The sequence below is a fragment of the Bos grunniens genome, chromosome 8, assembly GCF_055505025.1.
Source record: "Bos grunniens cultivar Pamir isolate PY7600 chromosome 8, Bosgru_T2T1.0, whole genome shotgun sequence".
Taxonomy (NCBI): domain Eukaryota; kingdom Metazoa; phylum Chordata; class Mammalia; order Artiodactyla; family Bovidae; genus Bos; species Bos grunniens.
The window spans coordinates 73,446,577-73,468,960 of record NC_141172.1 but is presented as its reverse complement, the minus strand read 5'-3'; the positions used below and the strand labels follow the sequence as shown (position 1 = coordinate 73,468,960).

Sequence of the window (22,384 nt, the reverse complement as noted above, 5' to 3'; positions counted from 1 at the left end):
TCCCGTCAGCACGCTCTTTGACTGTTTAAAAGCAAGCAATGCTCTTTATTCTGTGGTCCGAGAGTGCCAAGAGCCCAGCCCTAACACGTGCAAGCTCCGTGGCTTTAGGCAAGTCATCTGGCTTCTCTGGACTTCCCATTCCTCATTTACAGCATGAGGATGTGTATGTGCATGCTCAGTCGCGTCCAACTCTTTGTGACCCCATAGGCTGTAGCCCACCAGGCTCCTTTGTCCACGGGATTTCCCAGGCAGGAATACTGGAGTGGGTTGCCATTTCATCTTCCAGAGGATCTTCCCAACCCAGGGATCGAACCTGCCTATCCTGCATGTCCTGCACTGGCATTCGAAATCCTTACCACTGAGCCACCTGGGAAGCCCCACAGCATGAAGACAAGCCCAGCTACCTTCAGGGTCGATGTAAGGACTAGAAATGCTGTGTATAGTCTACGGCCATACCACCCTGAACGCACCCAATCTCGTCTGATCTTGGAAGCTAAGCAGGGTTGGGCTTGGTTAGGACTTGGATGGGAGACCACCTGGGAATACCAGGTGCCGTAGGCTTAATAAAAAAAAAAAAAAAGAAAGAAAGAAATGCTATGTACAGGGTTCGCACTGGGGCACAGACTCCAATAAACAGTATCCCTTTTCTGTTCCTTCCAAATCATTTCACCTTCTTCTACTGTATCTTGTGCTAAGGATGGAACCATGCAGCTCCCTGCTACGATTCCTTGCAGGTTGGTGCCTGGGTCCAGAGAGCAGTCAGTGGGTCATTCCCCTTCAGAGGCACTCAGAGGACAAGAGAACTCCATGCAAGCCCCTTGGACAAAGAGTGACACATATTGGGATGTACCTGGGCAGTCTGCTTTACGCTGTTGTCCTGGCATAACAACTGCTGTTCTGTCGTTTAGTCATGTCCGACTCTATGTGACCTCATGGACTGTAGCTCACCAGGCATAACAATTAGTAGCAGCCTTTTCACTCTCAAATGCGCATCCAATTTGGACAATAACTTAGATGCCCATTCTACACACAGGGCTTGAAGCCCCCATCTAATTATGTTAAAAGACGCTAAAACACACCACCAATTCTGAGCCTGTTGTTGGGACACTCTGTGGAGCTTGTATTTAACTCTGAAGCAAAAATTACACTGTCTCCAAAACTCAAAGTCCACCCCCCTCCACAGGGCTCAGCGAAGTGAAGTGAAGTGAAAGTCGCTCAGTTATGTCTGACTCTTTGCAACCCCATGAACCATAACCCGCCAGGCTCCTCAGTCCATGGGATTTTCCAGGCAAGAATGGAGTGGGTTGCCATTCCCTTCTCCAGGGGATCTTCCTGACCAAGGAATCGAATCTGGGTCTCCTGTAGGCATATTCTTACTGACTGAGCCACCACGGAAGCCACCAGGGAAGCCACGAGGGAACCGGGCTCAGAGAGACCCCCAAATTATCTGCCAATCCCTCAGGACATAGTTTTCTAACTAAACCCGTTTTTTTGCTTTAACTAGGGATCTGTTCTGCCATTTTTTCCTACCTCCATGATTTGTGGAGCTAATGAGCCAAAGCAAAAAAATTAATAAATGACAATAATAAAGATTCCCAGCTAAATGAAAGAAGCAGAAGTGAATGTCAAAGAAAAAGCGTTGTCTGCCTGGACGGACAACATGGATGGACCTAGAGATTATCATACGAAGTGAAGTAAGCCAGATAGAGAAAGACAAATATCATATGATTTCACTTATACGTGGAATCTTTTTTTAAAAAAAGATACAAATTAACTAATTTCTAAAACAGAAATAGAGCCACAGACATGGAAAACCAATTCGTGGTTACCAAAGGGGAAAGCGTGGGTAGAGATAAATTAGGAGGTTCAGTTAATATATACACACTGAGATATATAAAATGGGGCTTTCCCAGTGGCTCAGTGGGTAAAGAATTTGCCTGCCAATGCATTAGACGCAGGAGACAAGCGTTCGATCCCTGGGTTGGGAAGATCCCCTAGAGAAGGAAATGGCAACCCACTCCAGTATTCCTGCCTGGGAAATCCCATGGATAGAGCAGCCTGGCAGGCAACAGTTAGGCACAACTCAAGCGACTGAGCATGAAAGCACAAATATCAAATAGATAAACCAAGGACTTATTCTATGGCACCAAGAATGATACTCAATATTTTATAGTGGCCTATAAGGGAAAGAAATCTGAAAAAGAATGTGTGTGTGTGTGTTTATAGCTGAGTCACTGTGCTGTACACCTGAAACTAACAGGTTTGTGAATCAAGTATATTTCAATAAAATACATTAAAAAAAAAAAAACACATTTTGTGTTTCTTAAATACATTTTAATACATTAAAAAAAAAAATACCAGGCACCATCCGTCAGGGCCCAATGCTGTCGCCTCTGAGAGGTCTGACACAGTCCCTTCATTTGATCCCACACGAGAGGAACGGGTCCCTGGCCAGTCTGCCAGAGAGGAGCAAGCTCTGAGTCCCACAGGACTCTTATGCCACGCGTCTCTGAGTGTGAGGCCCTCTAAGGCTAAAAGCTCCTTTGCCAAAACAGCCCCTAGAGAAGAATTTGTCACCAGCACTGCCAGAGGACTGACCCGAGGCCATGCACTGGAAGCACGGCAAGCCTCGAGGCTGTGGGAAGGGTGATGCTTGTGCAAGGGAATGCAGACCTCCTTGCATGAATCCACCACAAAAAACAAGGGGTCCAGGCGCTCAACAGCACGATAACAACCCATTATAAAACTGGCCCCATTTGGATTCCTTTTTTGGCTAAAAAGTCAAATCTAGCAAGAGTTATTCACTGGATGAGCCACTTGTTGATGACACTGCTTTGCATCTGTGGGGTCAAATGAATTGTCAAGAAAATTAAGCCCCAAATTCTTTCAGTGATTATTCAGAGGGCAAAAAAAAAAAGAAGAAAGTGAAAAAAAATTTTTTTGTATAATAAGTCATTTTAAAGGGCTTTTTATAGATGACGGTTTCTCCTGCTGTGTTGGAAATATGAATTCCATTAACATGGGGTGAAGATTAATCTTGAATTTCTTTCTGATCCCCTCGAGTGGCAGGAAAGGGAAATAACCCATCTGGAATCAGCTGGTACATGACTGAATCCTTGGATCAAGAGAGATGAACATAGTAGAGAGACTGTTGTTCAATAGTTGTCGTGTCTGACTCTTTGCAACCCCATGGACTGCAGCACACCAGGCTTCCCTGTCCTTCACTATCTCCCAGAGTTTGCTCAAACTCATGTCTTTTCAATCAGTGATGCCATCCAACCATCTTCTCCTGCCCCACATCGTCCCCTTCTCCTCCTGCCCTCAATCTTTCCCAGCATCAGGGTCTTTTCCATTGAGTTGGCTCTTCACATCAGGTGGCCAAAGTATTGGAGCTTCAGCTTCAGCATCAGTCCTTCCAATGAATATTCAGGATTGACTTCCTTTAGGATTGACTGATTTGATATCCTTGTCCAAGGGACTCTCAAGAGTCTTCTCCAGCACCACAGTTTGAAGCATCACTTCTTTGGTGCTCAGCTTTCTTTATGGTCCAACTCTCACATCCATACATGACTACTAGAAAAACCACAGCTTTCACCTTCTGGAGCTTTGTTGGCAAAGTAACGCCTCTGCTTTTTAAAACTCTGTCTAGTTTTGTCATAGCTTTTCTTCTAAAGAGCAAATGTCTTTGAATTTCATGGTTGCAGTCACCCTCTGCAGTGATTTTGGAGCCCAAGAAGACAAAAATCTGCCACTGTTTCCACTTTTTCCCCATCTATTTGACATGTGATGGGACTGGATGTCATGATCTTGCTTTTTGAATGTTGAGATATCAGATTAGATAGATGGATTAAACAGATGATATTGGTTTATATAGAGAAGAAACAGCTAGAAATATGAACTAGATATATAAGAAAAACGACAGATGATGATAGCTTAGATGCCATGCCATCTGTCTCTCGGTCACGTCTGGCTCTTTGCAACCCAATGGACTGTAGGCCACCAGGCTCCTCTGTCCAAGGGATTCTCCAGGCAAGAATACTAGCGTGGGTTGCCATTTCCTTCTCCAGAGGATCTTTCCGACCCAGGGACCAAACCCATGTCTCCTGCATTGGCAGGCAGATTTATTACCACTGAACCACCTGGGAAGCCCCAATTGGTATTGATATTTAGATAGAAAATAGAGATGCTGGCTAAATCATAGATTAGATAGGTAGACAGATCCATTGACCATTGATCCACGGATTCACACAAGTGCCAAAAGTGTCACAATTATCATTTACGCACAGTCTCACTTACCTTGCATATAACCCTAAGAAATAGGAATTTATTAGCTCCATCTTATAGACATGGAAACTGCCATCTAGAAATATACTGAGTGAGTGAAAGTCACTCAGTTGCGTCTGCGTCTGACTCTTCCCAACACTATGGACTGTAGCCCACCAGGCTCCTCTGTCCATGGAATTCTCCAGGCAAGAATACCGGAATGGATAGCTATTCCTTTCTCCAGGAGCTCTTCCTGACTCAGAGATGGAACTCGGGTCTCCTGCACTGCACGCAGATTCTTTACCTTCTGAGCCACCAGGGAAGCCATAGAAATATAGGCACTCACACTCAACCAGAAAGTACTAGAAAGGGAAAATTAAACTTTGGGCTTCTGATTGCTGGACCTCTCCCTGCCCTGCCTGCCTTGTTCTTTGCAGTTTCACCCTCTGGAACATGCTCTAGTTTCTCCCAGCTGAGAGAAAGAGAGAGAGGAGCTGAGACAGACCATATGAATGCTTGCCTTAAAAATCTCTGATTCTATGTTATTACCAGGCCCCTTTGATTTTTCTCTCACAGGCTCTCCACAGGGAAGGATTCCAGGTCTGACCTATCATTAGAGGGAGATTAGGTCATAAACACTATTGACTCAACCTAAAGACAGTAGGGTTTCCTCGGGAAAACCAGCACAGCAGGTGGTCCACAGGGATGGGCCTGGCGGTCCATATCCCAGCTACACTCTGCCTTCAGCATCCCCTCTCATCCCACGCTGTACCATCTATCATCTCTCACCCACCCTGACTCCAAGTCATGTGCATGAGTGTTAAGTCACTTCAGTCGTGTCCGACTCTGTGCAATCCTAGGAATTGCAGATTGCCAGGATTCTCTGTCCATGGGATTCTGCAAAGTCCTACCAGCGCCCTACTAGGCACCAGCTAAACAAAACCTTCCCGAAGGAGGAGAAGTGACCTGAGCTTAGCCCCATCCCATTTCCGAAGTTTCTGAAGGGCATCCAGCTACAGGATCCACCCACTCCAGGTCACACCACTGGAATCCCCCTCCTTTGGCAAAGAGGCCAGGATACAGCAGAGAACTGAGGGCAGAAGGCACCTCTAGCTTTTAGGAAACCTTGGCAGATCTTCATTAAGTTTCAACAGAAATCCAACTGCTGGACTAGGCACCTAGATTTGACTCTTAAGCCTGGCCACCACTGGAAGCTTTAAAACTACCAACCTACCTACTTAGAGGGCTTTCCTGATGGCTCAGTGGTAAAGAATCCACCTGCAATGCAGGAGACTCATGTTCGATCCCTGGGTCAGGAAGATCCCCTGGAGAAGGAAATGGCAACCCACAACAGTATTCTTGCCTGGAAAAATCCATGGGAAGAGGAGCCTGGTGGGCTGCAGTCCACAGGGTCGCAAAGAGTTGGACATGACTTAGCAACTAAACCACCACCACCACCTACCTAGCACAGTCAAATCAGAAGTTCTGGTCCCTGGGCTTGGGGAAAACTCCCCAGGGGATTCCAGTGTGCAGCCGAGGTTTGCAACTGGCTCATCGCAGAATTTCCCTTCAGAGAATAGCCTCAGCCACAGGGACCCCACCCCCGCAGCATCCTCCCCATCATTAGGGGAACATTTAGTCACATTCAAAGAGCGCTGGCTCCCATAGGGGTTAACCAGAAAGAACTCTAATTTCTACTCACTGTCATTCCCCTGGGTCATTACCATGGCAGTTCAGACAGACTAAAAGCAAGGAATTTGGGTAAATGGCTTCACCCAACAACAGCAGCCAGTTGGAGGCAGAGTCCTCAAAGCCCTGGGAAAATAATCATTTCCCGAGAAAAAACAGGCAAGTCCTTTCAAACAGGAGAAAGGGGAAAGCCGGGAAAAGGGCCCCCAGTGGAGTGATCAGGGACCAGAGCAATGGACAGCAGGTAGAAAAAGGCAGACCCTTCTGCCTATGACAGTCATTTATCCCTTTAAGACACTGTGTACCATTAATCGTTTAAAGAAGGACAGAATGTTCACCTATTATGAAAAGGCACTCTGATGAAAAGCACAGCAGTCCGGGGCCAATCTGGGCAGGGAGATGAAACAGCTGCTCCGTCCTAGTTCCTGTCTTGAACAGGAGGTGCCTTCAAGAAAACCACTGGAAACATACCTCATGGTAGTTTTCCTAAGTGACTAAGTGGGTATGTCCCATCTTACTAATCACTTCTGACTTCTCCCCTACAACTCAGCACTGAGCCTGTCCAGGGACCAGTCACATTGCCAGGCTTTGGAGAGAAGGTAAGCAGGCAGGGTGGGGGGAGTGATGGAATGCAGGGGGGTGGTTTCCAACTGTGCTTCCCCAAGCCCTAGGATTTCCCAGAGGCAGAGGAGCTGCCAAGACGGAGGGGAAAGAAGGAGTGGAAGAGGATCTGGGCTCTCCCATGGCCCACCAGTGAGCAACAGCTGCCCTCTTTCATCAGTCTCATTTGCCACATAGGGGCTCCCAAGTCAGATTTCACATGAGAAGAGGAGAACAATGCTAAAGACCCCAAGAGAAAAAGAGCCATGGGGTCAAGGCTTTGGTCCAGACTCATGCTGCTGTTTATCAGGCAGCCAGCATGGGCAGCTCCCATGGATGCTGTGGGTCATATAGTAATGGATAGCGCCAGATCCATGCACTCTGGAAATCTCTGTCAAGCTCACTCAGCCAGCACAGGGAACAAGGGTCTCCTTGGACACATATGTATCAGGCAGGCTCTTATCTAGCCTGAGCCCATGCAATGCTGACTGTCGGAAGCCTGTCCCTTTCATCAACGATCAGGAAGACCTTGCTGAAGTTGATCATGGGCATATTCCCAACCACACCCCCTAGTTCTAGCTGTCACTCTGGGCAACAAGACTAACAGGACATTCCCAACCATCAGGATATCCTGCTTCATGAAAAGTCAGAGAATAGGCTCTAAGAGCAACCAGTAATGGGACTCTTCACCCTCTGTGTACAGGAGTTAGACTTGATCACATAGGATGGAGATGCCTTCTTAAGAGATGAATATCACCCTTCCATGGCCTGGGGTGACTCCTAAAGCTGTAACTGCCAGCTCTCAGGGCCAGAGGCCACACAACACACCCTGCATAGATTAGGGTAAATGCCACAGTGTCCATGAAATAGGGTCTAGGGACCCAAACAGAACCGTCTCTGCTTCCACAAGGGCCTCCATGTGTGTGTGCTCAGTTGTATCCAGCTCTTTGTGACCCCATGGACTGCAGCGCACCAGGCTCGTCTGTCCATGGGATTTTCCAGGCAAGAACACTGCAGTGTGTTGCCATTTCCTTCTCCAGGGGATCTTCCTGACCCAGGGATCGAACCCAGGCCTCCTGCATTATAGGCAGATTCTTTACCGTCTGAGCCACCAGGGAATGCTTGTATGTTAAAGTGCAATTATTTTGGATACACAATTGTTGTTCAGTCGAACAGTCGTGTCCAACTCTTTGCAACCTTGAAGACTGTAGCCCACCAGGCTCCTCTGTCCATGGGATTTCCCAGGCAAAATACTAGAGTGGGTTGCCATTTCCTCCTCCAGGGGATCTTCCCAACCCAGGGGTCAAACTCACGTCTCCTGTATCTCCTGCACTGGTAGGCAGATTCTTTACCACTGAGCCTCCTGGGAAACTCCCAGAAGGGGCTAACAGACTCTAAATCGCACTGGGCTATGAGCTCAACTCATGAATGGCCTCCTTCACGAGAACAGCATCTATGGATGTGTGTGCTAGCCCTTCAGGAAGTGGGGGCTACATTCCAGAAGGCTTCATCTTTTTCACTCTCTTCCTCTGCTCTGCTTGGCACCAGGTATTAGGTGGTCAAGCAAAAATATCCCAGGGAGTGCATGGGTTCTTCCAGTTCCAGCCATTCATGGCCAAGATTTGCACAGCGACACCTGAGCTGGCCCCATTCCGTGGTGTCGGCTTGCAGAAGGCACTCATGTCCATAGATGAAATGTACACTTTCACCCACGTGACGCTTGAGGGGGGATGAGAGGCGGAGTGGACAAAAAGAACCCACGCCCACAGCCCATCAGATAATGTGGCTTTCTAACTGCCAGCCCACAGGCAGATGTTGTGGGGACAACTCAGGTCCTGGACTCAGAGACTTTCGTCTGATGTGGTTGGGTTTTCCTGTAAGCACTTTCTAACCCAAGTCAAATGAAATGATGCAAAGGGAATAATCAAAGTATGGATTACAGATGCATTCATATTCCAGTGCATGTGTGTGTTCACACATGGACCCGTCAGAGGCAGGGAGTAAACCCAAGCGCCACGTGGATGAAGAAATGACAAGCAGCGGATGTGCCCCAGGGACGCTCCGAGCCACACCTGTCCAGGAAGGCCCTTCACTTTGATGTAGGCCTTCTGCCTCCACCAGCACAGCTCTCTAGGAAGAGCTAGATAAGCCAAGGGGCTTCAGAGATGACTGCTGAGTCCTCCGTGGTGCTCAGGGACCACCCTGTGCACTCAGAGAGCAAGCTCCCTCATGAGACGACCAGCATCCCCACTTCCTTCCAAAAGATGGAAGGAGCAGTCCCCATTCACAACCTCAGAGTGATGCTCAGGCTCTGGGTTTTCCCCTCCAGCTTCCCTCCCCCAACCATTCCAACAGTTGATTGGACCGCAGTGGCCAGGGGCAGGTGACAGGAAAGAGGGCAGTGCTAAAGAGACAGCTGCTTCGGTGGAAATGAACACAACCAGTGAACGCTGTTAACATCAGACGTGTAAACCCTGCTCCCCACCCCCAGGATTCTTGGTCCACTGGCATGACACTCAGATGAAGCAGGAAACCAAGTCCCATGAGCAAATAAGCTCATCCCATCATTCATTCATTCATTCAGCCACACGTCAGTGAAGCAAGTGTCTCAGGAGTAAGACACTGCTGGGGGCGGTGGGTGGCGGGGGGAGGGGGATGAAGAAGAAAGAGACAGGGCTTCCCTGGTGGTCCAGTGGTTAGGACTCCACTTGCCAATACAGGGGTAACAGATTCCATCTCTGGTCCAGGAAGATCCTACGTGTCGCAGAACAGCTAAGCCGATGTGCCACAACTACTGAGCCTGTGCTCTAGAGCCCGAGACATGCAACAAGAGAAGCAACCACAAGGAGAAGCCTGTGTGCAGCAACAAAGACCCAGAGCAGCCAAAAATAAATTAATTTATTAATTTTTATAAAGACAAAAGAGGCAGAGGAGCCATGATCAAACCATAACACAGGACAAATGTCCCGAGGACTAAGGCAAGATCCTTAGCCATCTAGAGTCTGCAGGTCTGGCATGGACCTCCAAGAGCCCAACTTTCCAACAGCTCCCCAAGTTCACGTGACAATCACCAGATTCAAATACAGGTTCAAGGGTCCCCTCAGACCCTCCAGGTCAAGAGGCTGGGTAGGGCTCAGGAAGCTGAATGTTTTAAGAGGCACCCCAAGTCACATCAGGGAACCCAGTCTGCTGACCACACTTAGAGAACCCCCGCTCCCACCAAATGGTCAGGTCGGTCCTCCTGCAGTTGGAGCCTCTTTCCTCTGGCTCTGAAGAGAGTAGAGATCCAGAGGGCGTCTCTGTGGAGATGTGAGGTTTCTGGTACCTGATGTGAGATGGAACAATAATAACCACCACAGCTGAGTGCTAACTGAGGGCCGGGTCCTATTCTGATGCCTCACTGTCGATCTCTGTGACAACTATCCCCATTTTGCAGATGAGGCTTAAAGCAGAGGTTGCACAGGTGGTGGGTGGTGGAGCCACAGTTGCAGGTATGCACTCCCATACCTGTAACCTGCACTGGTGAATTGGGTGAGTGCCCTGCCCTCTGGCCTCAGTCTTCCCCTCTATAAAATGGAAATAACTGTTCTCGCCTGCTTCCTAAAGACTCTGGGTTCTGAACAACTCTGATGGTCACAGAGCCCCCAGGACGCCAGCAGCACTTTCAACAAGCAGCACCCTTGCCACCTCCATGACCCCTCAGCTGGTCTGGATGCCGCCTACAGGGTGTGTGTCTAGAGCCTTTGCCCACCAATCACCAGACCAAAAGGGCAAAGGACGTTCCCTCTGCCCCGCATGGAGGGCCCCTTACAAAGATCTCATTGTACATTTCTCAATGACAGCCTCTGTTTCATGGCAATAATATTATTGTCTGCCACTGACATGTCACCTCCCTTTCCAAACTGGCACTATTTGGCTGCATTGTGCACTGCAGGCTGTGCCTTACAGACAGAAATGGAGCCTCCAGGTCCCATGACCTGAGAAATGCACAGCAGGTAGCAGGTGAAGACACATCAAGTAACAGGACTTGGAGCAACGCAGAAAGATGGGAGAGAGCGGTTACGGGGAGCATGGTACCAACTTCCTTCAATGGCTTATTTCTATGTTTTCACTTGAAACTCTTCAAAGTGGTCCGAAGTATTTAGTGCTGGCCTCAATATTCATTAAAGAAGCTACAATCTCATTGAAAGAGCAGGTCATGGGTACCAACGAAGTCTCACTAAGCTAGCTATTATTCCTCTTTGCAAGGCTCCTCTCTAAAGCACACTCCAGCCACTCACTCACCTGAAGCAATACAGAATGCATAATCGGCAAGCAAAAAAAAAATTCTGATTTCCTCATCTGTATTATTACCACGTGTCTCCTAAGGGAAGGGCAGGCAGTGGTAATTCTATACAGGTCACCATGGGTGGGCACTTGCAGGAGCAGTTAATATTTCTCCAAGGATATACAAGCAGTGGAGGTTAGAGTGTGACAACTTGGGACCACATTCCCACCACCTCTGCTTACTTTCATTCTTTGAGATTTGCTCATTAAATCTCCCCACTTTTTAACTGCGCCAGCAATTCTGCCTTAAAAGATGCTTGCATTCTGCCCAACTGAGTGGGGCAGGCAGTCAGATTTTTTCCCCCTTCTTTGCTCCCACACACAATAAGGTCATCTGCTGCTTATTCTGGGCCTGTGGTCCAGGAAGCAAGACTCTGGAGACATCCCACACCCCTCTACAGAAGGAACCCACCTGAAAATCAGGGAAAGATGCTCATAGCTGCTGAGAAAGAAGGCCAAAGGGAAGGTCAGGGTGTCAGCAGGAAGAGATGTGCTCATGAGTGAAGGTGGGTGGGGGAGGGAAGGCAGAAAGAGACAAGAGGACTTCCCTGGTGGTCCAGGGATTAAGACTCTGCGCTTCTACTGCAGGGGGCACGGGTTCAGCCCTGGTCAGGGAACTAAGATCCCTGACCACATAGCATGGCCACATAGCATGGCCAAAGAAAGAAAAGGACAAGAAGCAGGAAAGTAACCAAAGAATGGATCAAGTGTGAGGAGTGAAGAGGCAGAATCAAGAAAGCAGGATGGAGTCTTTCAAGTAAGTTGGAGAAAAAGCAGAGTATTTACGGACCTGTGGAGCAAAGTACAAGTGATTAGAGGCAAACTCCGTCTCTGAGCTCAGTGAGTTGCCAAATGTGGGAGCTGGAAAGGACATCCAGGATCCTCTAGTGCAAATCTTTACTGTGCAGACGAGCAGCCGCAAGAACTGAGGTGATTCACCCAAAGGTCACACAGCAGGTTGGTGTGGCAGGTAGACCAGATCTCCAGAATCCTCGTTGGATATATTTATACCTCTTAGGGTTGTCCTTTGGCCCAATGATAGATATCACCTATTACTCCCTTGAAGTGAAATGAAAGTCACTCAGTCATGTCTGACTCTTTGTGATCCCATGGACTGTGGCCCACCAGGCTCCTCTGTCCATGGGATTCTCCAGAATACTGGAGTGGGTTGCCATGCCCTCCTCCAAGGGATCTTTGCAACCTAGGGACTGAACCTGGGTCTTCTGCATTGCAAGCAGATTCTTTACCGTCTGAGCCACTGGGGAAGCATTATTTGTGACTTACTAACAATCTGTGACCAAGGCAGGGGCCTACAGGGCCCCGACAGGGACTCCAAACTGAGGCAGATTAAAGCCTTGACTTGGTCTTCCAGGCTGACACCTGAGGAGTCTGTTTCTCTAAGGTCCAGTGTGGCTCCGCGGCCTGCCCTGGAGAAGGTGTGGAAATTCCCACTGGTGCCGGTAAGTCCTAACAGACACCACTGACAAGGCAGCAGGCATCCACACTAGGCCAGTGTCCCAAAGTGTGTGTGGACAGCACCCGCAATCACAGGAATGGTACCCTCTAGGTTAAGAGGTAACATGTGCAGTAAGAAAGAAGTAAGGCTTAAAAAAAAAAAGCTTTTTCTGCTCAGTGATGACACCCAGAAAACCAGAAAGGACACAAGAAGGTGAATGTTTGATTTAAAAAGTCAAAGAGCTCAGACTAGAAGGGGCTGGCAGTGTTCTGACAGGTGGTAGGGAGGACAAGAGGAAGCTCAGAAACAGACCCTGCAATTACACATTAAAAAGAGCATCAATTCAGAAAGTAACCAGTAAGATAGGTTTTTCTAGAGCATAAAGCACTAAGTTCTTTCCACGTTGACCCTCTTTTAAACTGAACTATAAGGTTTTAAGACAGACTGTATATTGGCTTTCATCCTTGGATAAAATCTTAAAAAAAAAAAAAAAAGAAATAAAAGAATGCCAACTACAGCAACATGGATGGCCCTAGAGATGACCATACTAAGTGAAGAAAGTCAGACGGAAGAAGATAAATATCATATGATACTGCTTATATGTGGAATCTAACAACTGATACAAATGAACTTATTTGTAAAATACAACAGACTTACAGACATAGAAAACAAACTTATGGTTACCAAAGAGGAAAGGAGCAGGGGGAGGGAACAATTACTAGTTTGACATTCAGAGATACTGCTACTGCTGCTGCTGCTAAGTCGCTTCAGTCGTGTCCAACTCTGTGCGACCCCATAGACGGCAGCCCACCAGGCTCCCCCGTCCCTGGGATTCTCCAGGTAAGAACACTGGAGTGGGTTGCCATTTCCTTCTCCAGAGATACACACTACTATATATATATTAATAAACAGATAAACAAGGACTGACTGTATAACATAAGAAACTATATTTACTATCGTGTAACAACTATAATAGAAAAGAATCTGAAAAAGAATAGACATGCACTGATATATAACTGAATCATTTTGCTGTACATCTGAAACTAACACAACTTTGTAAATCAACTACACTTCAATAAACAAATAAAAATTTAAAAATTATGTGTCTAGTGGGTCACTGTACAACTTGCCTACCTTCTCAAAATCAAAATGATATTTGTCAAAAGGACGATAAACAGGCATGCTGGAAACTGACCATTCACAAACAAACACTTCACATTTGTTAGGAAACATACTTTAGATTTGGCTGACTGAAAAGCATACATCTTACGGAGCAATATTCATGAGGCATCAAGGTGTCCATGGCAGAACAATCTTCATATCTTAATAACAACTGATATCTTCAGGTGCTTCTCTGAGCAGGACTGCCCAACTCCATTTATGTCAAACCCCAAGCAGGAAGTAATCCTTCCATTTGATGTTCTTATCAGTAGAATTAAGTTCCTGGTTCAACAATTCATCTGCTGTACCCTGGCCTCATTCCAAAAAGATACACCCTTTGGGAATTCTTTAAAAGTCAAAATCAAATACTTAGGAGCAAAGGCTCAAAATTGATAGCCCTGAAGATTACTCCAAGGACTGTTGTTTTCAAAGTGATCACAATCAAATCACATTTTCAATCTAAGAAAGACAAAAGCTCTAGAGTAGAGAAAGCAAGAAGCCACTCTTTTTTTTTTTTAATCCTACTGAAATTCTCAAGTTCAACTGAAGAACCTTAGAGCTGGACAGAAAATGAGCCTAAGGCTGGCCTGTCCCCATCACTCCCCTTACTTGGAAGACCCATCCACTGTTCAGTTTGGCAACCTTAAGAAGGAAAGACTCAACAACACAGACTCATGTTCACATGATAATGATTCTCAGGCACTAAGAATATTCTTTGTAAGCTGTCTTACTGATCATGGTGGTTCCTCCAGCCAGGGCTGCCTTGGTGCCTTGAAAGAAGTCATCAGCAGAGGTCATCCCCTGATCAGGCATCTGGAAGCGGGTATGGACGTCAATCCCTCCAGGGATCACCATTCTGGAATGGGCTTCAATGGTCTTCACCCCTCCCGGCACAATCAGGTTTTCTCCTATTTGCCTAAATGAACAGGGTGGGCAATAATGATCATAAATGAAATGTCCTAAATCAAACAGCATCTGATAGATACTTTCACCAAGCCCATAAACATTCCTTCTCTATATTCTAAAGACTTTTCAGATTATTGGTATTGTTATTATTCATAATGTCTGTACCCTACTCCCTACCCACAAGAAGCAATGTAGAGCATACTACAAGACAAAATTTAAATAAGGCATCAGAGGCCAATTCAAGGTTTAGTTACCAGAAAACCCATATGACCAAATGATAACAAAGCACCAAGGTATTTACATAAAATACTACCATACTTCATAACACACCCAGTTGAGTTGCTTATCCTATAACAGTTTTCTCCAGACCTGACTTCACTTTACATTTATTTTCACCATATCCTTTTCAACAAAGAGAAATGAGGATTAAAAGGGTATGGAGTAAAACAAAACAAAGCAAAAATAATAACATTATTATTATAAAAAGTAAACACTATGATAGAAACTACTTAAAAATATGATTAGCAACTCTAGATAACAGAGGTAGAAAATTATTCATTTGTGAATAATGAATATAAATCAAATTTATTAATATGCATTAATTAATATTCATTCATGGGTGACATGAATTCATTTCCCATTTTTTAAAAAAAATACCTCTGCTACATCTTTCTGTCAGTTTTTTGAAAAGGCAAAACTAATCACCAAGGAGTTGGTCAAGTTCTAAAACAAATTAGTGATGACTAAAAATAGCACATGGGCTTATTCACTCTTCCGCCAGAGTCTTACAGACCAGATCATGCTGCTTTCCAGTTGGGGGAAAATGGAACATGAAAGTCATGGTATTTGAGAGCCTGGAGCTGAGACTGTCACAAGCAAACACACATGGAGAAAACATTAAATGTTGAAATGTTAAAACCTCTTTTAGGATCATAAATCAGGGTGTGAGTTTCCAGGCAACAGACCCGTTCACTACACTTTTCCACTCCTCTGGACTGGCTTGCTGCTGGCCCTTGATAAATGTTGCTTATTTAAAAGATGTCATTTGCTACAGTGTTTGTCTTTAAACAGATGTGCTATTTCTCCAGAGCCCTGTGAGCTGTCCCAGTTGGAAGGGCATGAGGATACTGGGATGTTCTCAATGCACTTAACCCTCTAGGGTCCAAAAATACCCTAAATCAATCACTGTTCTGTTGTTTTCTCCTTTGAAACACAATACACAGTAAACACAAGGGCAGTCCTATTTGTGTTCATTGACACTTAAAGAACGAAACCTAAAACTGCCTTGAATGAGGCAGTAATTTGTCTCTGTGGCCTAGTAATTAATTGGGTACCCTTTGGCCCCAACAACTTGGATTCTTGATTAAGAAAGCAGATGTGCCATCGTAACAGATGAGGCTGTATTTTGTATCTGTGTCCTTTGACTGTCCTACCCTCCCCACACAACAACTACGTTCTAGGAACACCTTTAATATAGTCAATGGATCATAACCCAAGTATTTGGCAACAAAAAGACGTTGTGTCACATTGGTTAAAAATAGTCAATTACATAACACCTAAGGAAATGGGTGTGCATCTGATTGTAGCTTTGAATTCCCTAAATCTGAGCTTTCAAATTCACTAATTACCAGCAATCAAGCTGTGTTTAAACAGATATTAAGTTAGTCTCTCTTTGAAGTCACTAGAGCTGATACTAAGCATCTGAATTGGAGATAATGCTTAGGAACACTGCAAGGTACCCAAATTTGTCAAGATGATGAGTTACACTTACTTGATCAACCCATCTTCCATGTATATGTCTGCATAGAAAGACTGGTCATCATTAACAATTTTACCTCCTTTGATCAGAAGACGATCACTCTGAAACAAAGAAGTAGTAAGGTCATAATGCATTCCTGACCCAAGATAAGACAAATGAGCTAAAAACACTTTCACTGTTCCAAAGGGATGCTCAAAATGAGCCAATTTGGGAAAGACTCACTGACAAAGATGAACCTGTATGTGGCAACCTGTTCATCACTTGATGAGTCAGAACATTCTGGCAGAATTCAAAGCTTATCCTAGAGGAAAAAATCTCTTTCCATTAGACCCAAAAGCAAAAAAGAATTAAAAAAAAAAAGCCCAACAATCTCTCTTTAAAGAGCTATTTAAAAACATTTCAGATAAAGAAGACAATTACTTTAAATAGCTTTAGGCTAAACTTCATTTTAAAACAAAATACACCTACAAGTAGGGGAAGTCAATTCTTGGCGAGGTTTGTGTGGGGGAAAAATTAACCAAAGTCTGTTGTCATGGGATACTCTACACAAACACATTTGGTTCAACCATAGCAAGGTTTTAATTCAGTATGTTCTTTATCTTTGTGGTAAATCACAGCAACTGTAGGTGGGGAGAAAATACTTCAAAGATGCATCATTTTAACTGTTCAGCTGTTAAGCAAAAGGTAAAGTTTTCAGATAAAGTAGATGAGAAGACAAGTTCTAAAACTCTCACACCATTATTGACTGTACATGTACTTATATTTTAATTGGTGCAAAAAAAATATATGACAAGCAGCCCATAAGTCACAAGAATGTAATGATTCATCTCTATAGCAAATGCTGTTGACGGTATCTCATGCTAAAATCCTGTGTTCAACGGATACACACCTGTATTATTCCACACAAGGGTTAAATGACCTTTTAATATGGTTTTAATATAGTCCATTTTAACAATAATTAACTCAAAATTCAATTAAAAATAATATTCTCATCAAGTGCAATTTATGTTTAGCACTTAACAAAAAGAGAAAATTAAAGCAACTCTTTAAAAAAAAATACATGCTGCTTGAGACATAGGGGAAAAGACTTTTACACATAAATGCACACACACTTGGGTTTAAAAAGTATTTATTGTTTCTCTAACATAATGAAAAACATTAAGATTATTTTAATTGTGTACACTGTGGGGGCCTTCGTTCTGCTGTAGACTTTGGAGAGACAGAATAAAGAGGCAGCAACAATTCCTGCATTTACATAAAATAAATGTAAAAACCTTTACAAAATCCTGCCCTGCAAACCATGTCACCCCAGCTGCCAATCAAACCTGTGAGGTGGATGGAGCCAGATTATTGTTCCCAGGACACAGATAGAAACTAAGACTCAGAGAGGTTAAACCACTGGCCCAAAGTCACCTGATCCAGTGCATGAACTGTCTACAATGACCTCCCCCACTTCCCCAGTACCCAGCTTTGACAGGATAAATATCCTTGGGGAGGCAAGGAGAAGCCCTGCCCTTCACCACCTGCTCGCTTTGTCACTGCGGTACCTGTCTCAGCCATCATGCGAATCCCGGAGCCAACATCATGTTAAGAAAAAGAGAGAGAGAGAGAAACATCACAGCCCAGCTCACTCGTGTGGCTTCTTACATAAGAGGTTGGCCGTGTTGATGGAGGGAGGGAAACCATGCTATAGGTCCCACTATCCTGCAACCAGATTTTGTTAAAGGATAAAGGGGGCGCTCTTTTGAGGGGGGAAAAAAATCAGTCTTGTTGATTGTTTGCTTTTTAAATTTTTTTCTCCCCACACTGTCAAACCGGAACTGCCTTTTTCATTCACGAAGACAGCGGATTACTTCAGGCTTGCAGCAAATCTGCTCTCCACCCGCCCCCCACCCCACGCCCCAGATTCCTTTCTCGGGCGCAATGAACACATAATGTGGTGTGCCCCCGCGCTCGGCCCTTTGGGATTTTGGGTCTCTCGCCCTCAAGAAAAAGCTAGCAGCCACCGCCTCTGCTCTAGCAGCTCATCCGCTAAAACCCTCCGGGGCACACGCCCCCTCCCCCATGCGTTCGCTCCCACATCCCTCTCCTGCGGATGGGTGTGCCCTTGTGCATCCAGTGGAAGCCGGGGTGCCGGTGGCTAAGGGGGAAACCACAGTGAAAGCGCGCCCTCAGACCCAGCCCTAAACACATCGTGACTTTTCAAAGATTCTTTCTTTCCGTCACCGCCTCAGCCCTGGGTTCTACCAGTTGCAATCGCGTTATCATTATATAACAATGAATTTCCCTCGCGTTCCTCCCTCCGCGGGATATCATTCGGGGATGCAGAGAGCTAAGACTGGCGAGAAGAGATGGGGGCGGGGGAGCAGCGGGAACCTGTGTTCATCTCCCAAGCATCGCAGAGTCATCGCTTGGAGCTCCTGATTTACAGACTAAGGACCCCAGGGCCCAGGACTGCGCCCGCATCTCCGGCTGCTGCAATCATTGTCTGGCCGAGGCCGGGCCGGGCCATCTGCTCGGCGCGTCGCGCAGCGCCATTACCCTCCCCAAGCCCGGCTCCGTGCTGTCCCCAACGCCCACCCTCCTAGCCCGCTTTGTATAAGCCAACACAGACGCCTCCCCGGCTGCAGACACAAGAAAGCGAGCCCAGAGCCCCGCCAGGATCCCAGCCCCAAACCCTGGGGCGAGAAAGCCAATAGGGCCATCAAAAACCGGTCCTGGTCAACAAAAAGCCCACGCCTGTCCGTCCTTACCACCCCCCACCCCCCCGCACCTCCTCCTCTGCTCATCACCACGTCCCTGTTTTTCCTTCCCGTTTCCCCAGGATCCCGGTACACCCAGCCCTTTTCAGCATCCCTCCGCTGTCATTACGCCTCCGGGCTGAAATCGCTCCTTTTTCCGAAGAACCGGACGAAGGCTCCAGAAAGCCCCTTATGGTGGGGGCGGGAAATGAGGAAGAATCCATTTCCCCGTCTCCCCCATCAGGCTCCAGGAGTCCAGCCCCGCAGCACGCAGCTGGGAGAACAATATCCGAGCTTCAACCATGCATATTCAATCTGGGATCCATTTGCTTACACCCCGCAGGCCGGCACCGCAGCATCTCGCTCTGACAATAAAAGGATACAGCGGATCTGGCGCGCTACCTAAAACGACCTTAATGCACTCACGCTCCTATTTTAATGCCTTAGAAACTATGCGGCTTACAATTCCATAGGATTGCGTCTCCCATCACGATCGCCTTCTTCACTAACAAGAGGGAAAAGAGAGAGAGAAAAAAAAAAGTTGGGTTCCTCTTCCTCCCCCTGCTTTAAAAAAAAAAAAATATTCTTAGACCATTTGTGCTACAAAAAAAATGTTGCTGGCCGATCTCATATCGCCCAAGTACCCAACTCACCGTGATGCGTGGAATATTTTTCTTCCCCTGATAAGACATCTCTCTCCTGGGAAAAAATTAATTTCAAAAGAGCAGCTTTAAAACAAAAATTGCCAGGAAAGACACTTGGTTATTTTTTTGCAGGATTGAAAAATGTGCAGTCGAATAGCTGGTCTTGCTGATAGCAAATATCAGGAACGTAAGAGATAAATGCAATCCTCTGTCTCTTTTTCTTCCTCTCCTCCAGCACTGCCCCAGCTAGGGCGGAAAAAAAGAAAGAGAGAGAGAGAGAGAACAGGAGGGAAGGGGGTGGAAATAAACTACAGCAATAAAAGCCTCGGTTCAAGTCTGCCACCGCGGCGCATGCGCCGCCAGCCACTCCCTTTCCTCTCGGGCCAAAGCCATCCGCTTCGAGAGAGACGAGTCCTGATTGGTCACAATCGTGGGATATGCAAATAAGTGCGGGCGGGGAGGGGAGCGGCGCGAGTGCGCGAATTGCTGCAGTGCAGCCGAGGGCGGCGGTCGGTGCGTGCGCCCGATCTGGGAGCGCGCCTTTCGCGCCCTTTCTTTGGACCAGGGCATCGGCCACCGGGGCTGGCAGAGGCCCCAAATGCAGCATCAGCTATGCAGGGATAGCGGAGGGGTGATCGTTATGGACAGGGGGAGTCCAGCCCCTAGACGGTGGGCTTAGATGGGGCCCCGGCGGCACGCACCCGCTCGCGCGCGCCCCGGTGGATGCCCGCCCGCGCGCCAATCCGCGGAGGCCGCCGCTGCAGCCCCGCGTGGGGTGACTGCGCCGAGCCAATGGCTTTGCTGGCGGCGAGCGCGCGACTGCACGGCCGGCCGGCGCCGCGCCGCCCGGGAGGGGCGCCCGAACCCTCCTCCCGCCGCCCTCGCCTTTCGCGAAGGCTCGCTCGGCCTCCGCCCAGGAGTCGACGGGGGAATTCAGATGGCAGCGAGCGGAGGGAAGGGGAGCGGGGCGGGAAGGCTCCGCGAAGCGCCGCGCCGGCCACGCCCGGCCCTGGAGAGGGGCGGCTGGACGCGGGCCTGTGGGCGGCCGGCGCCCGGCTGGGCTCCCCGGGGGCGAAGAGGCGCGGGCCGGTGGTGAGGCTGCGGAGAAGTGGAGCCGGAAGCCAGGCTTCGGGCATCCTTGGCCTGGCAGCTGGAAAAGAAAGTCTGAAGCCCTCACTGCTCTAAGCAGGGAAGGAAAGCAGCCAGGGAAGACGTAGTTCGCTGCTGGGGATGGAAACCCCGCCCTGAAACATCCTTTTGTGCCTTGGGGTCGCCAGGAACTTGGGAGCAAGGGAGGAGCATCAAGCGCCTGTTGGGGCCAAAAAAGCCTCGGTCTAGGGCCCGGGTCTCTTTAATAGTCACTCTCACCTACACGATTTAGGGGAATGAAGCAGGAGGCAAGGGGTGTGGGGAGGGCAGGGGAATACATTTCTATGCTGCCTGCAATTCTGTTGAGAAATTTAGGATTAACAGCGCCCAAGGAGCTCAAAGGATGTGCATTGCTATAGACTGGCCCCCCAGTTCACATAATGAAGTCAAAAGCCAGGAGATGAACTGGAGAAGCTGGAGGAATGAAGGAAAGGCGATCTCAAAAAGAAACATATCCTGAGTCATGGAACCACCCAGAATCCGTTTAAAACACGGGTAGTCCTAACTCCCCAGCCAGAGATGCTACCACACAGGCCTCTCTCCTTGGGCTAGAAATTGAACAGGTTGGGACCCCTTGGCTCTGTCCAAGTCCTTCTCTGATGCTCTTACTTCAGAATCCCTGTAGAAAGAAGAAGCTGAACCACTTGATCGCGAGCGGTCTATCAAAGGTTGCCCAGTCAAGTACAATGACTAAAACATCTGGGTTGGCCTTGAACTTCTCTACTAGAGATCAAACAATAGATAGAATCCCCACGTAATCTATGCCTTCCGGCAACCATGGAGAGGAGGAAAAAAATCTATTTAATTGGCTCACACCTGCTCAGCAAAGATTAGCCACATAAACGCAAAATAATCCTGAGGCTAGGATGGGCTCACGTTTCAAAGTCTCTCTGCATCTGGCCACTTTGGATGGTTATTTGTCTCTCCAGAAGGTGTAAGATGCACCCTTTCACTCCTCTTTCTGTAAATTCTAAAGTCGCAGAAAGAGGCTCTGGGGCACCCAGCAAGCTTCCCAGCTGGTTAATTCATTGCAGTTCCAATTAGCTCTGCATCTTAAAAATTGAAAAAAGGAGCACTTCCCCTTCCAACTCTGCGATGTGCTAAGAGCCAAGTGAGTTGAAGTCAGCAAGTATTGGTGTCAGCCTGAAAGGGTCAAAGTCACACATAGAATGTACCTTCCTACCCAGAAAACCCACTGTCATTTCCAACCAGGAGTGGGTGAGGGGCAGCAGGGGAATGAGTATCCTATTAAATCATAAGGAAAATACTACTTGACAAACAAGTAAATGTGGGTCAAATTAAAGCAAAATAACCACTAATGACATTGTTTATATTCTTGTTCTATGTTCCTGCTCCCGAATTGCTTGATCGTAAAGGCTTTAACTATACCTTGTTATTTATGAGTTTGCCCTTAAACATTTTGCTCCCAAGAGCTTTTATATCCATCTTATTTATATCAGTCTTATTTCTATATCCACTGATACAAGGTTCCTAAACCTAATGTCAGCGGTAACTGACATTACAGCTCATAAATATCCAGAGATGTGATGTTTAAATTCATTTGTCTGCTCTGAGTGGAGCCTAAGAGTATTTGGCACATAGAAGGTGCCAAATAGATTTAATTGACCAAGGACAAGAACTGTCAGCAATCTGCATTTCTTACCATACTTACCGCTCAATACAATGCAGA

The 22,384-nt window shown here is 46.9% G+C and overlaps 1 protein-coding gene and 1 non-coding gene across 4 annotated transcripts in view; one reads left to right on the top strand and one right to left on the bottom strand.

Moving 5' to 3' along the window:
- Positions 1–22,384, bottom strand: part of DPYSL2 (dihydropyrimidinase like 2) — a 118,433-nt gene that overhangs the window by 59,260 nt on the left and 36,789 nt on the right. Inside the window, exons 1-4 of one of the 3 annotated variants that reach the window (XM_086416523.1) lie at positions 19,555–19,784; positions 19,365–19,406; positions 16,173–16,261; positions 14,227–14,411 (exon numbers count right to left, since the gene is read on the bottom strand). In XM_086416523.1, coding sequence (XP_086272649.1) covers positions 14,227–14,411; positions 16,173–16,192 — 205 coding nt within the window. In that variant the 5' untranslated portion in view covers positions 16,193–16,261; positions 19,365–19,406; positions 19,555–19,784. Of the gene's footprint in view, positions 1–14,226; positions 14,412–16,172; positions 16,262–19,364; positions 19,407–19,554; positions 19,785–22,384 lie in introns of those variants that run through there. The other 2 variants (XM_086416522.1, XM_086416521.1) reach the window with 2 other exon arrangements.
- Positions 443–561, top strand: LOC147367420 (5S ribosomal RNA). Its single transcript, XR_015132251.1, has one exon. It is a non-coding gene; the product is annotated as a 5S ribosomal RNA (ribosomal RNA).